This window comes from Microcaecilia unicolor, chromosome 3 (genome assembly GCF_901765095.1).
Source record: "Microcaecilia unicolor chromosome 3, aMicUni1.1, whole genome shotgun sequence".
NCBI lineage: Eukaryota > Metazoa > Chordata > Amphibia > Gymnophiona > Siphonopidae > Microcaecilia > Microcaecilia unicolor.
The window spans coordinates 362,308,789-362,325,182 of record NC_044033.1 but is presented as its reverse complement, the minus strand read 5'-3'; the positions used below and the strand labels follow the sequence as shown (position 1 = coordinate 362,325,182).

The 16,394-nt window shown below is 46.9% G+C and overlaps 1 protein-coding gene across 2 annotated transcripts in view; it reads left to right on the top strand.

The window, feature by feature from the left end:
• The window catches only part of GOPC (golgi associated PDZ and coiled-coil motif containing), a 147,639-nt gene that overhangs the window by 119,649 nt on the left and 11,596 nt on the right, over positions 1 to 16,394 (top strand). For both annotated transcript variants that reach the window (XM_030198546.1, XM_030198545.1), the window contains one exon: positions 972 to 1,136. In XM_030198546.1, coding sequence (XP_030054406.1) covers positions 972 to 1,136 — 165 coding nt within the window. The remainder of the gene's footprint in view (positions 1 to 971; positions 1,137 to 16,394) is intronic.

The following is a 16,394-nucleotide window of genomic DNA, read 5'->3' as shown; positions in this document are numbered from 1 at the left end:
TTGACATGGATCTAGCCAGTTTCTCTCTTCTAGCCAGTCATTAAGTTGAACACAGACTGTTTGCTCTATAAGTTTCCCTAGAAATGGGATGTTGGATACTGGCCGGTAACTTTCAACTTTATCTTGGTCAAGGTTGTTTTTCTTTAGCAAAGAGTGAACCACTGCCCTTTTTAATGCTGTTGGTAGTTACCCATTAGAAAGAGAGGCATTCACAATTTTTTTGGTGCCTTCTATGAGGCCCATACTTGCCTGCTGCACTATCTTTGATGGGCAGGGTTCGAGAGAGCAAGTTAGTTGGTCGAAGGTCTCTTAGGATGTTGTCAAGGCTTCCCTCTGTCATTGGGTTAAAAATGCCCTATCTGTCTCTGTCAGGAGGGGAAAAGTTTGTGCACTTCTGGTTAACTGATTAGAGATTGGGTGGGATTGCCTGTAAATCCTGGTGGAGACTTTTAATTTTTCTTGGCAAAGTATGCAGTAAAATCATTGCAGTTCAGTTTAAACTGGGCAGGCTGGTTCTGTTGTGGGGGTTGCAGTAGGCTATTTACTATACTGAACAACTGCTTGGTTGAATTGGTAGCCTGTGCAATGCATTGAGAGAAATACTGTTTTTTGGTTGCTGTTAAGGCTTGGCGGTACTTTGTCGTTTGCTTCCTACAGTTTAGCCTGTCTTTATCCAGGCGAGATTTACTCCATCTTCTTTCCAGTTTCCGTCCTTCGCATTTAAGGATCCAAAGTTATTTGGTTTCTTATTCTTTTTACTTACTGTTTGAAATATTCAATCATTGCATTTTTCACATTGAACGTATAGAATAAGGTGCACAGATCGGAGAAACACTCGTACATTTAATGTTTTTGACTTGTATATTTTGGACATCAAAATGTGAAAAATGCAGAAGTATACAAACACTTCTGCAAAGCAGTCTACTTTAATATAAACATACACTGAATGTTCTTGTTTGTAATTCTTCCAGGGTGGGAAAGAACATGGTGTTCCAATTCTCATCTCAGAAATCCACCCTGCACAGCCTGCTGATCGATGTGGAGGACTGCATGTCGGAGATGCCATTCTCGCAGTAAATGGCATTAATTTGAGAGATGCCAAACATAAAGAAGCCGTAACTATCCTTTCCCAGCAGGTAATTTTTAAAAAAAGTTTAGACAGTGAACCTCTGCTCTTAGGTTGAAAAAAGTACTGTATAACTTGTATCACGGATATTAAGATGCTAAAGCACATCCTGTAAAGTCATAGCTATTAAGATATTTACACACACTTATAGTAATCTCACTAAAGATATCTAATTACTATGTACACTTGAGACTAGGTTTAAATTATGCTGAGAAAGTATGGCAAACAAATCTGCCTGCTTGCACACAGTATTGCAACAGTTCCTTTACCCAATTGTCTGTGTGTTGGAAAAAAAAAATTATGGATTAAAAATTTGGGGGAGAAAATGCTGTAGTACCTTCCCCTCCTCCCTCCAACACAAAAAGAAGCGTTAAGTGTAAGGTTGGCAAAAGTCCTGCCCACTTTGAAATTTGTGGGTAGAAATGCACCATGTCAAAGATGTGCCACAAATTCTTATACAGGCTTATTGGATTAACATTTTCCTCAATTTTGTTGTAAACTGCAAATATTTAGTATTTTTATGGGTTTTCTTGAATGATGATAGAGTGACGAGTACAATGATCACTATAAAGTTAAACATTAGAAGCTGTTCTTATATTTGACTAAGGTGTTAACAGTGAATTTTGACCTTTGATACTTCACATTATATGGTGATTTCAAAGTTTCAGGCAGGCTGGTCAGATAATATTGTTATTGTGTATATTCTTTGAAAAGTATATAGATAGGGTAAGTACAGAAGCAAGATTCTGTTAGACATTGTAAGTTTGTTCTAACTTTTAACTGTTTTATGAATAGAGTAGGAGGTCTTGTATTTTCCTTGTACAGTAAACTTTAAAAATCAGCTCTCATTATGGTCTAGGTGGAATATGTAATTTTATACCATATTTGGTAGTTGAAGAATATCCATGATAGTACTCTCTCATATGTTGCTCTTTGCGTTAATTTTAAAAAAGGACAAATTTCATTTCTTAGCGTCAGCTCCACCGTTCTACACAAATGGGTGTTATCCCTTCATAGCAGCAGGTGAAGATAGAGAAAACTGAATTCTGCCAGTGACATCACACATAAGCAGAAGTGCTGCCTTGAACAATCCAGTATTTTTTTCTACCTTCAGCAGGTGGTAGATCATGCTGATAGTGTTCCTGTCCCTGGCCTAGTTCCTTGCTCTGCTGGCCGTGACTGCATAACACGGTCGAGTCTAAAGTCTCAGGACCATACCTAGTTCAGCTCAGAGCTTGGCTCTGCAGCCCCCAACCACACTTAGTGCTAGTGTGTGTGTGGCTTTGGCTCAGTTCTGTAGGGCCTTGCCCAAGTGGTACGGACCCCTGACCCCTGTAGCCCATTCACCCTATTTGGGTGTATTCCGCACGGGCTCCCCTTGCAGCTTCCAGACTTTCCAAAAGTGCTTGCTTTGGCAGCATATTTACCAAAAAAAAGAAAACATTAATTCAATTAGCCTGGCTAGCTTTATGCCCTTTGTCAAGGATTAATGCTATTGTAAAGAATTAAGTAGGGAATTTTCCTCTAGGTGTATCTAGAGAAAGCTGTAGATGGAGTGGCTGGAGCCCCAGGCCAAGGCAGTTGGGCAAGCCCATGTGCATCTGCCATGTGGTTGAGCATGCTGGCAGGCATGGTGTGCAAAGACAGCAGCCGAGCAGGCATAACGAATTATTTTTATAGTGTGTAAATGTGGCTCATTCAGTCTGTCCTTTTTTTCATAGTCAGTATCATTTATCGTTTATTCAGATGTGACATACCGCCTTTCAGCCAGATAGCCAAAGCGGTTTACAAAATCAAAATTTAAATGACATTGAAAGGAACTCCATCAAAATATAGGACAGAAAGAGAGAGAAAATAGGGGAGGGAGAGAGAGAAAGCATTCTCTGCTGAAATATCCCATCTCTGTATTCCCGGGAGCTCTGGGGAAAGGCTAAGCAGGGCCAGTGCTAGGGTCTCTGATGACTCTTGCAAACTATCAGTTTGCGCACCCCCCCCCCCCCCCCCTTGTGATGCCCTTGAGCCTTGCTATGATGCCCACATGTTTTCCAAGGTGACGGGGCCAGTGGCTGTGCACCTCTGGCATCAGGGTATTTGGTTTCATCCCCACCTAGACAACTGGCTGATTCGGGCTAACTCGGCTTCGGAGGCCAGTTTGACTACCTTGCAGATCATTTCCCTCCTGGAATCCCTGGGCTGGTCCTATCAGTCCCTAGACAAGGAAAGACAAGGACATAGCAGAGAAATTAAATGAATTCTTTGCTTTGGTCTTCACCAAGGAAGAGAGATACTGTGGCAAAACAGGGTTTTCAAGTCTGCAAATTGTAATATTTTCATGCAGTGTATTTCTGTTGTTTGGCCAGTGAGTGGTGGTCTGTGTTTTAAAACTGTTGCAGAGAAAGCTGTTTTCTTTTCAGTTTAGCCCTGTGGAAAGGCATCCTGCAGTGCCATTGGCAAGATACTTTCAAAGTTGGTGCTCTAGGCTCTTTCTTAAATGTAGTATAATTGGTAATAGTTCTAAGATTAGCTGGTAAAGATTTCCAGAATTGTGCAGCTTGAAAAGCTATCTAGGTGGCAGACCTCACGCATCACCTAGATAGGATTTTAGATAGTGCTGGGGAGGAGTCGGCTGTCTTGGTACATGTGGGTACCAGTGACATAGGAAAATGTGGGAGAGAGGTTCTGGAAGGCAAATTTAGACTCTTAGGTAGAAAGCTCAAATCCAGAACCTCTAGGGTAGCATTTTCTGAAATGCTATCCGTTCCACGCGCAGGGCCAAAGAGACAGGCAGAGCTCCGGAGTCTCAATGCGTGGATGAGACGATGGTGCAGGGAGAAGGGTTTTAGATTTGTTAGGAACTGGGCAACATTCTGGGAAATGGGGAGCCTATTCCGAAAGGACGGGCTCCACCTTAACAGGGTGCTGGCATCGGCATTTAAAAAAGAGATAGAGCAGCTTTTAAACTAGAAACGGGGGGAAGGCCGACAGTCGCTCAAAAGCGCATGGTTCAGGATAAGGTATCTTTCAAAGATATCACCAAAACAGGGAAAATATGGTATCCTGATGGTGAGGTTGCAAAAAGGACAAAAGATTGCAAATTAATACTGTCAAGTACTGAGCATGATGTAAATGCAAACAATTATGGAATGAATTGCCGACCACCTTGAGAACAACACATGACCTGATGACCTTCCGGAAGTTACTAAAGACTTACTTGTTCAAAATGACGTACAAAAAAGATCCCCATAAGAAACTGACACCTAAACTTCACCAGATACAATTATAATGGAACTTTCTAATTTGTTTATTCTAATTTACACCCTAATTACTGAATCATTATATCTTGTCCTGATATCATTATATGTTTTATCTATTTATCCACTTATTATACATAATTTTCTTATGCACCTTAACTGCAATAATGCTGAAATTCTTACCCCGTTAATATGATCGCCATGATATTCTTATGTACCTTATCTGTTATCTATATTCCGATTTTCTTATTCCATCAATGTGATTGTTGTTATATTATATTGTAAGCTACATTGAGCCTGCAAATAGGTGGGAAAATGTGGGATATAAATGCAGCAAATAAATAGGAACAACAAACATAGTTTGAAATGTCTATATGCGAATGCCAGGAGCCTAAGAAATAAGATGGGAGAGTTAGTATTGCACTAAATGAAAAATTAGATATAATAGGCATCTCTGAGACCTGGTGGAAGAAGGATAACCAGTGGGACACTGTCGTACCAGGGTTCAAATTATATCTGTAATGCGTGCAGCGCTTTTGACGGACTTTCCCAAACAGTCTTTTTAAAGAGTACTACGTTACTTTTGAAGAACCATCCTTATTGCTATTCAGTAATACTCTGTGCAAGAGACTGCTGTAAGATCTCCAAAGGACTTCCATCATCATTGCTCTGCAGCATTCTGCATAGCAGACTCCTGATGCAGGCCTGACGGCCGAAACACGACGTTGTGTCGAGTCTTCAAACCTTCAATAAAGTTTTTATTAAAGAACATCCTCCAGTTTCTGGTATCCTTGGTCGTTTTCCCACTTTTTCTACATTAAAAAACTTAGAGGAGCAGCTACGAAGGTCAAAAATTTACATCAGGCGTGGATGCTGTTCAAAAATACCATCCTGGAAGCCCAGGCCAACTATATTCTGTGTATTAAAAAAGGAGGAAGGAAGACCAAACGACAGCTGGCATGGTTAAAATTGAGGTGAAGGAAGCTATTAGAACTACAAGAAAATCCTTCAGAAAGTGGAGGAAGGATCCGACTGAAAATAATAACAGCATAAAGAATGGCAAGTCAAATGCAAAGCACTGATAAGGAAGGCGAAGAGGAACTTTGAAAAAAAGATTGAGTTGGAGGCAAATTTTTTTTAGGTATATTAAAAGCATGAAGCTGGCGAAAGAACCAATTGAACCACTTGATGACCGAGGGGTAAAAGGGGCACTCAGGGAAGTCGTAGCTATAGCGGACAGATTAAATTAATTCTTTGCTTCGGTCTTCACCGAGGAAGATTTGGGAGAGATACCGGTGCCAGAAATGGTATTCAAAGCTGACGAGTCGGAGAAACTGAATGAAATCTCTATAAACCTGGAAGATGTAATGGCGCAATTTGACAAATTGAAGAGTAGCAAATTGCTTGGACCAGATGATATTCATCCCAGAGTACTGATAGAATTGAAAAATGCACTTGCAGAACTGTTGCTAATAATATGAAATTTTATCTTTAAAATCAAGCATGATACTGGAAGATTGGAGGGTGGCCAATGTAGTCCCGATTAAAAAAAAAAAAAAAAGGTTCCAGAGATGATCAGTGAGCCAGTTGATATTGTATATCTGCATTTTCAGAAGGCATTTTACAAAGTATTTCATGAAAGACGCCAGAGGAAATTGGAGAGTCATGGGATAGGAGGTAGTGTTCTATTATGGATTAAAAACTGGTTAAAAGATAGAAAACGGAGAGTAGGGTTAAATGGTCAGTATTCTCAATGGAGAAGGGTAGATAGTGGAGTTCCCCAGGGGTCTGTGCTGGGACTGCTGCATTTTTTCATATTTATAAATGACCTAGAGATGGGAGTAACTAGTGAGGTAATTAAATTTGCTGATGACTCAAAGTTATTCAAAGTTGTTAAATCACAAGAGGATTGTGAAAAATTACAGGAGGATCTTATGAGACTGGGAGACTGGGCATCCAAATGACAGTTGACGTTTAATGTGAGCAAGTGCAAAGTGTTGCATGTGGGAAAGAGGAACCTGAACTTTAGCTACATAATGCAAGGTTTCACATTAGTCACTGACCAGGAAAGGGATCCCAGGTGTTATCATTGATGATACGTTGAAATCCTCTGCGCAGTGTGTGGCGGTGGCAGCTAAGAATGCAAATAGAATGTTAGGTATTTTTAGGAAAGGATTGGAAAACAAAACTGGGGATGATATAATGCCTTTGTATCACTCCATGGTGCGACCGCACCTCGAATATTGTGTGTAATTCTGGTCACCGCATCTCAAAAAAGTATATAGTGGAATTAAAAAAGCTACTGAGAAGGGTGACGAAAATGATAAAGGGGCTGGGACGACTTCCCTATAAGGAAAGGCTAAAGAGGCTAGGGCTCTTCATCTTGGAGAAAAGACGGCTGAGGGGAGATATGATATAGGTCTATAAAATGAGTGGAGTGCACTGGGTAGATGTGAATCGCTTTTGTACTCTTTCCAAAAATACTAGGACTAGGGAACATGCAGTGAAGCTACTAAGTAGTAAATTTAAAACAAATCGGTGAAAATATTTCTTCACTCAATGTGTAATTAAACTCTGGAATTCTTTGCCAGGGAGTGTTGTGAAATCTATTAGCTTAGCGGGGTTTAAAAAAGGTTTGGTTAGCTTCCTAAAAGAAAAGTCATTAAGTCATTATTAAAATGGACTTAAGGACTTTTCTTTTAGGAAGCTAGCCAAACCTTTTTTTAAACTCTGCTAAGCTAATAGTAAATGGACTTGGGGAAAATCCACTTCTTATGTCTAGGATAAGCAGCATAAAATGTAGTGTTTTGGGATCTTGCCATGTGCTTGTAACCTGGATTGGCCACTGTTGGAAACAGGATAGTGGACTTGATAAACCTTCTGTCTTTCCCAGTATGGCAATACTTATGTACTTATGATACAAATGCATTATAATTTTGGTCTTATTTTGCTTCCCTTTCCTAATAATTCCTAGCATCCTCTTTGCTTCTTTGGCCTCCGCCGCACACTGAGCCCTTCCTAGCCTTAATCTGTATCCCCTGCATGAAAGGAACCACAGATTGACTTCAGTAATGTTTGGGGTGCTGGAGCATTCCGCTGGGAGAAACAAGAAGACAAGATAGTTGGTTTGGCAGATAGAGGAAGACTTCCTCCTTAAAAGGGGATAACGCCTCAGTGGAAGGTAGATCTTTTTCAAGGGTCCATAAGGGATGGTATTCTGTAGGGACTAAAAGTTTGTTTTTCTTTCGTATTATTGCTGATTATTGTAACTATCAGAGACACCAAGGGTGGCCCATCTCAGTGCTGGGGATTTACCACTGGCAATGCTGGGGATTTAAGTCCAATGAGCGAGATTTCTCTTGTGGGCCCCTGACGTATTCTAATCAATAAATAGGAAATCAATTATTTTTCTACCTTTGTTGTCTGGTAATTTTACTTTTATAATCCTTTTGGTCCCTGTCTGTGGTTTCTGCTTTCTCTGTCTTCTCTTGCCAGTCTCCTTGTCCATTTAGCACTTTTCTCTCCCATGTCTACCATCCATCTTCTCTCTGTATCCCTATCCAACCTACCCAGCATTACTTCTGTATCCTTGCCCCTGTCTTGCCGCCATGTTGAGTATCTCCTACCTCTGTGTTCATATTCTTGCTCTGTCCAACATAACTCTTTTGTGTACCTATGTTCGCCCCCCCCCCCCCCCAACATACCAACATCTATCGCTCTCTCCTCTGTCCTCCATCAGGCCAGCATCTCTCCCTCTCTTTCCTTCTCCTACCCCCTCCCTCTCCATGGGTCCATCAAGTGTCCGTCTCTCTTCCCCTGTTCCGTCTCCCCTTGGAGGTCCAGCACCTCTCCCTCTTCATTCCTTCCCACCATCTTGGCATCTCTTCCTCCCCCCCCCCCCCCCATTCTGATATCATTCTCTCTCCCTCTCCTCGACAACCTGCCTTTTTCTCTTGCTGACGACCCCCTCCCCATCCTGACATCTTTCTCCCTCCCACCAGCATCCTGACATCTTCCCCCACCATCCTGACATCCTTTCCTCTCATCTCCTCCTGACACTCTCTCCCTTCCCCTTCTCCCCAGCAGCCCAGCTGGCATCTCCCATTTGCTTGGCTCCCGTGGTCTGCTATTTTGATCCACAAGGGCGGGGAATGACCTGGAGGAGCTGAAACCTAAATGGTCTGTGGATCTTGGAATCCCTCTGGATCATTGGGATATCTCTGCCATGATTCATAGTATACCATGGCTGATATCAGGAGCAGGGCTCCAGGAATGTCACTTCAGAGTACACAGGCTTATCTCTCCTGATTACAGATGTACAAGGTAGGGAGAGTGCAGTCTCATCAGTATCTTAAATGCAGAGGGTACCTGTGACAGAACAGTGTATTTTAAGCCTGTGATAATTGTTTTGATATTGTCCTACAGTGTATTTCTCTAGTTTGGACAGCAGGTGGTGCATGTTTATGCTTAAAGCTGTTAACAGAGAACTGATCTTTCCTTCTTTAGTTAGCACAGAGAAAGGGAAAGTGCCTGCAGTGATGTAGCCAGCTATTTTCAGATGATGTTGCTCTGAGCTAGGATTGGCCTGAAGTTTGAAGTTACCAATTGCTACTTGCTTTTGCTCCAGTCTTAGCCAGGAAGAAAAGAGAGTAAGATCTCTTTGCTGAGGCTCTCTGAACAGTTATATGTCCTGATCTTCCCAAGTACTACTTAGATAATAAACAAACGTTTAGTGTTATAATTGATTCATATTTCAGCTACCTGTTATTGTTCTGCTGTTTGCACTTTTTCTGTTTCACTGTTCCAAGTTCTGTGACAATAAACACTATTATTCTCCGAGGACAAGCAGGCTGCTTGTTCTCACTGATGGGTGACATCCACGGCAGCCCCTCCAGTCGGAATCTTCACTAGCAAAAACCTTTGCTAGCCCTCGCGCGCCGATGCGCACCGCGCATGCGCGTCCGTCTTCCCGCCCGAAACCGGCTCGTGCCGGCCAGTCTTCTTTTGTCCGCGCTCGGTACGGTTGTGTTACGCCGTTCGTGCCCCTTAAGTTGACCTCGCGCGCGTCTTTTGACTTTTCGCAAAAAAAAAAAAAAAAAAAAAAAAAAGGATTTCGGAAGAAGACCTTTTCGGTCTTCTTCCCTTTCCTCTATTTCCAGTTTTTGCCCCGGTAAGTTTCTTTTCGTCTTCGGGGTAGGCCCTTTTGAGGCCTCGGGTCGAATTTTTTCTCCCCCTCTTTTTGGTGCCTTACGCAATCACGAGTTTTGATCTCGCCGGCGTGATTTTTCCGCCCATGTCATCGAAGTCTCCCAGCGGCTTCAAGAAGTGCACCCAGTGCGCCCGGGTAATCTCGCTCACTGACAGGCACGCGTCGTGTCTTCAGTGTCTGGGGGCTGGGCACCGCCCGCAGGCCTGTAGTCTGTGCGCCCTTTTACAAAAGCGGACTCAGGTAGCGAGATTGGCCCAGTGGAACGTTTTGTTCTCGGGCTCTTCGTCGGCATCGGCACCGGGAGTATCTAGTGCATCGACGTCGACAGCGTCTAGACCTCCGTCCTCGGCCGCGACTGCATCAAGTGCATCGAGGCATCGACCCTCTGCATCGGGGCTGAGACATCGGAAGGCTGCGTCGGCGGTACCGGGACCACCACTTCTGCTGATGTCATCGGACGGTGGTGCTTCGACTGGAGTGCAGGTGAGGGCTGTCCATTCCCCTGCTGGTGGCGGTGATCCTTCGGGTGGGTCTCCCCCTACCCTGAGGGCTCCTGCGGTACAGCCCCCCCGAGACCGACCTTCTTCGGCCTCGGCCCCGAGGAAGCGACGACTGGATTCTACGTCCTCCTCGTCGGTGCCGGGAAGCTCCCGTGACATGCTTCGTTCCAAAAAGTCGAAGAAGCATCGACACCGGTCCCCTTCCCGTATCGGCACCGAGAGCTCTGGGTCGCCGAGGGAGTCGGCACCCAGTAGGCATCGGCACTGAGAGGACCGCTCACCCTCTGTTCAAGAGGTGTCGATGCACTCCACTATGGACAGCCCGGAACAGCCTCCACGCCCGGAACAGACTCTGACATCGACGCCTGCATCGGCTTCCACGTCTTTCTCCACAGCCGCTCTGCACGAGAGTCTCCGGGCCGTCCTCCCAGAGATCCTGGGAGAGCTGTTGCGCCCTTCCCCTCCGGTACCGGGGGTGCTTGTGCCACCGGTACCGTCGAGTGAGGCGCCGGCTGGCCCCTTGCCCGGGGTGAGGTCTCCGACATCGGTGCCGCTTGCGGTACCGACTGCGGCCGCCTCCCAGGAAGGCTCCCCGACGATGTCGGCGGAGGGAGCTTCGCCGGTGCGGGCGAGGGAATCTACCTCTCGACGCTCCCACCGTGGCCGTGGTTCCACGGAGTCGAGCCGGGCACGGCTTCAGACACAGGTCCGTGAACTTGTGTCTGATACCGATGGTGAGGCCTCGTGGGAGGAGGAGGAGGACATCAGATATTTCTCTGACGAGGAGTCTGATGGCCTACCTTCTGATCCCACTCCCTCCCCTGAAAGGCAGCTTTCTCCTCCCGAGTCTGTCTTTAGCGGCCTTTGTCTGGGAGATGTCTACGGCCATCCCCTTCCCGGTGGTTGTGGAGGTCGAGCCCAGGGCTGAAATGTTTGAGCTCCTGGACTATCCTTCTCCACCTAAGGAAGCGTCCACAATACCCATGCATCATGTCCTCAAAAAGACATTGCTGGCGAACTGGACCAAGCCATTAAGTAATCCCCACATTCCCAAGAAGATCGAGTCCCAGTACCGGATCCATGGGGACCCAGAGCTGATGCGCACTCAGTTGCCTCACGACTCTGGAGTTGTGAATTTGGCCCTAAAAAAGGCTAAGAGTTCTAGGGAGCATGCTTTGGCGGCCCCGGGCAAGGACTCTAGAACCTTAGACTCCTTTGGGAGGAAGGCCTACCATTCTTCTATGCTCGTGGCCAAAATCCAGTCTTACCAGCTCTACACGAGCATACACATGCGGAACAATGTGCGGCAGTTGGCGGGCTTGGTGGACAAGCTCCCCCCTGAGCAAGCCAAGCCATTTCAGGATGTGGTCAGGCAGCTGAAGGCGTGCAGAAAATTCCTGGCCAGAGGGGTGTATGACACCTTTGATGTTGCGTCCAGGGCCGCTGCTCAAGGTGTGGTGATGCGCAGACTCTCATGGCTGCGTGCCTCCGACCTGGAGAATAGGATTCAGCAGCGGATTGCGGACTCGCCTTGCCGTGCGGATAATATTTTTGAAGAGAAAGTCGAACAGGTGGTAGAGCAGCTCCACCAGCGGGACACCGCTTTCGACAAGTTCTCCCGCCAGCAGCCTTCAGCTTCTACCTCTACAGGTAGACGATTTTTTGGGGGAAGGAAGACTGTTCCCTACTCTTCTGGTAAGCGTAGGTACAATCCTCCTTCTCGACAGCCTGCGGCCCAGGCTAAGCCCCAGCGCGCTCGCTCTCGTCAGCAGCGTGCGCCTCAGCAAGGCCCCTCGGCTCCCCAGCAAAAGCAAGGGACGAGCTTTTGACTGGCTCCAGCAGAGCCTAGCCGACATCCAAGTGTCAGTGCCGGGCGACCTGCCGGTCGGAGGGAGGTTGAAAGTTTTTCACCAAAGGTGGCCTCTCATAACCTCCGACCAGTGGGTTCTCCAAATAGTCCGGCAAGGATACACCCTCAATTTGGCCTCAAAACCTCCAAATTGTCCACCGGGAGCTCAGTCTTACAGCTTCCAACACAAGCAGGTACTTGCAGAGGAACTCTCCGCCCTTCTCAGCGCCAATGCGGTCGAGCCCGTGCCATCCGGGCAGGAAGGGCTGGGATTCTATTCTAGGTACTTCCTTGTGGAAAAGAAAACGGGGGATGCGTCCCATCCTAGACCTAAGGGCCCTGAACAAATATCTGGTCAAAGAAAAGTTCAGGATGCTTTCCCTGGGCACCCTTCTCCCCATGATTCAGGAAAACGATTGGCTATGCTCTCTGGACTTGAAGGACGCCTACACGCACATCCCGATACTGCCAGCTCACAGACAGTATCTGCGATTTCAGCTGGGCACACGTCACTTCCAGTACTGTGTGCTACCCTTTGGGCTTGCCTTTGCGCCCAGAGTGTTCACGAAGTGCTTGGCTGTGGTAGCAGTGGCACTTCGCAGACTGGGAGTGCATGTGTTCCCTTATCTCGACGATTGGCTGGTGAAGAACACATCCGAGGCAGGAGCTCTACAGTCCATGCAGATGACTATTCGCCTCCTGGAGCTATTGGGGTTTGTGATAAATTATCCAAAGTCCCATCTTCTCCCAGTGCAGAGACTCGAATTCATAGGAGCTCTGCTGGATTCTCGGACGGCTCGTGCCTATCTCCCAGAGGCGAGAGCCAACAACTTGTTGTCCCTCGTCTCGCGGGTGCGAGCGTCCCAGCAGATCACAGCTCGGCAGATGTTGAGATTGCTAGGCCACATGGCCTCCACAGTTCATGTGACTCCCATGGCCCGCCTTCGCATGAGATCTGCTCAATGGACCCTAGCTTCCCAATGGTTTCAGGCGGCTGGGGATCTAGAAGACGTGATCCACCTGTCCACGAGTTTTCTCAAATCCCTGTATTGGTGGACGATTTGGTCCAATTTTACTCTGGGACGTCCTTTCCAAATTCCTCAGCCACAAAAAGTGCTGACTACGGATGCGTCTCTCCTGGGGTGGGGAGCTCATGTCGATGGGCTTCACTCCCAAGGAAGCTGGTCCCTCCAGGAACGCGATCTGCAGATCAATCTTCTGGAGTTACGAGCGGTCTGGAACGCTCTGAAGGCTTTCAGAGATCGGCTGTCCCACCAAATTATCCAAATTCAGACAGACAACCAGGTTGCCATGTATTACATCAACAAGCAGGGGGGCACCGGATCTCGCCCCCTGTGTCAGGAAGCCGTCGGGCTGTGGCGCTGGGCGTGCCAGTTTGGCATGCTCCTCCAAGCCACATACCTGGCAGGCGTAAACAACAGTCTGGCCGACAGGTTGAGCAGGATCATGCAACCTCACGAGTGGTCGCTCAACTCCAGAGTGATGCGACAGATCTTCCAAGTGTGGGGCACCCCCTTGGTAGATCTCTTCGCATCTCGAGCCAACCACAAGGTCCCTCAGTTCTGTTCCAGGCTTCAGGCCCACGGCAGACTGGCATCGGATGCCTTCCTCCTGGACTGGGGGGAGGGTCTACTGTATGCTTATCCTCCCATACCTCTGGTCGGGAAGACTTTGTTGAAACTCAAGCAAGACCGAGGCACCATGATTCTGATTGCTCCCTTTTGGCCTCGTCAGATCTGGTTCCCTCTTCTTCTGGAGTTATCCTCCAAAGAACCGTGGAGATTGGAGTGTTTTCCGACCCTCATCACACAGAACGAAGGGGCGCTTCTGCATCCCAGCCTCCGGTCCCTGGCTCTCACGGCCTGGATGTTGAGAGCATAGACTTTGCCTCTTTGGGTCTGTCAGAGGGTGTCTCCCGTGTCTTGCTTGCTTCCAGAAAAGATTCCACTAAGAGGAGTTACTTCTTTTTATGGAGGAGGTTTGCCGTCTGGTGTGACAGCAAGGCCTTAGATCCTCGCTCCTGTCCTACACAGACCCTGCTTGAATACCTTCTGCACTTAGACAAGTGTACTCTGTAAGGGTTCATCTTAGCGCAATCAGTGCATACCATTACCGTGTGGAAGGTAAGCTGATCTCAGGACAGCCTTTAGTTGTTCGCTTCATGAGAGGTTTGCTTTTGTCAAAGCCCCCCGTCAAACCTCCTACAGTGTCATGGGATCTCAATGTCGTTCTCACCCAGCTGATGAAACCTCCTTTTGAGCCACTGGACTCTTGCCATCTGAAGTACTTGACCTGGAAGGTCATTTTCTTGGTGGCAGTTACTTCAGCTCGTAGAGTCAGTAAGCTTCAGGCCCTGGTAGCCCAGGCCCCTTACACCAAATTTCATCATAACAGAGTAGTCCTCCGCACTCACCCTAAGTTCTTGCCAAAGGTTGTGTCGGAGTTCCATCTGAACCAGTCAATTGTCTTGCCAACATTCTTTCCCCGTCCTCATTCCTGCCCTGTTGAACGTCAGCTGCACACATTGGACTTCAAAAGAGCATTGGCCTTCTATCTGGAGCGGACACAGCCCAACAGACAGTCCGCCCAATTGTTTGTTTCTTTTGATCCCAACAGGAGGGGAGTGGCTGTGGGGAAACGCACCATATCCAATTGGCTAGCAGATTGCATTTCCTTCACTTACGCCCAGGCTGGGCTGGCTCTTGAGGGTCATGTCACGGCTCATAATGTTAGAGCCATGGCAGCGTCGGTGGCCCACTTGAAGTCAGCCACTATTGAAGAGATTTGCAAAGCTGCGACGTGGTCATCTGTCCACACATTCACATCTCATTACTGCCTGCAGCAGGATACCCGACGCGACAGCTGGTTCGGGCAGTCAGTGCTTCAGAATCTGTTCGGGGTTTAGAATCCAACTCCACCCCCCTAGGCCCATGTTTATTCTGTTCCAGGCTACACTCTCAGTTAGTTAGTTGGTTAAGTTGTTAGGTCAATCTCAGATATGTCCTCGCCATTGCGAGGCCCAATTGACCATGTTTGTTGTTTTGAGTGAGCCTGGGGGCTAGGGATACCCCATCAGTGAGAACAAGCAGCCTGCTTGTCCTCGGAGAAAGCGAATGCTACATACCTGTAGAAGGTATTCTCCGAGGACAGCAGGCTGATTGTTCTCACAAACCCGCCCGCCTCCCCTTTTGGAGTTGTGTCTTCCCTTCTCTTTGTCTTGCTACATATGAGACTGGCCGGCACGAGCCGGTTTCGGGCGGGAAGACGGCCGCGCATGCGCGGTGCGCATCGGCGCGCGAGGGCTAGCAAAGGTTTTTGCTAGTGAAGATTCCGATTGGAGGGGCTGCCGTGGACGTCACCCATCAGTGAGAACAATCAGCCTGCTGTCCTCGGAGAATACCTTCTACAGGTATGTAGCATTCGCTGCTTTGTTGACTCTGCTTGTCTGGACTGACAAAGAATCCTGGTGGTTTGTGTGTTGTGTCTGTGAGTGCTTTCTTGGAACTGTGGGACCACTGGGAGTGTGGCCGATAGTAACCTAGAAATCGGGATAATTTGAGAGTGGGAGACTTGCTCAGAGACTGTTGTGATTCAGTCGGTGGGAGAAGAGCGCTAGTGTTGAGCACAAGTGGCAGGTGCAGATGGACCTGAGCTGTACTGGGGATAGACCCTCTAAGTGACTGCGGTGTAACCCCAGACAGGTGGTTAGGCGTTTTGTGACAGTACCTTTATTCGTCTTTTTAGGAATGCTTAGAGATACGTTTTTGGTCTTTCATTGTACGCTTCATGATTTTCATTTTCAAATGTTCTATTGTGGGCTCAGTAGAGCAGTTGGTTTTGGACTGGACAGGTGCCTTTTGGGGCTCTTCTAGGAAGAAACAGCTATTGTTTCACAGAATGTCCCTGATGGCTCAGAAGTGTATTCTGCAGCACTGAATCTCCCCCTCTTCCCTGGATTAAAGGCATTGGAGAAACCAATTACATTTATTAGCCACTTGGGAGGATTTTAAGAGGAACGTTAATTATGTAAAAGTGTGGTAAGCTTATTTGGATATCCTATTTCCTAGAGATCATGGTTTTTTTTGTCTTGTTCTTTGTAAGGTTTCCTATTTATTCTGTTGTATTAGTGGAATTTCAGGGTCAGTTGTTTAGGTTTGTAGGGGGTGGTTGGGAGGGGTAGATGGCGTATGTTGTATGTATTGGAATCTAAGAGTCATGAGAGTCCAGATTCACAGGTTCCACTCGAGCTTTTGGAATAGTGTTCCTTTTCAAGGTTTGAGGTTCACTATCTCTTTGTCTTTGCATAGAGTCTTGGTTTTAGCCTTGTCGGGGGTGGGGGGGTAAGGATGGTGGGGTAGGGGTTAAAGGGTTGTGGAAAGTCTCTGATTGGAAGCTGATTTGTTTTATTTGATGCTGTAACTTTCTTTGTTGTCAGTTC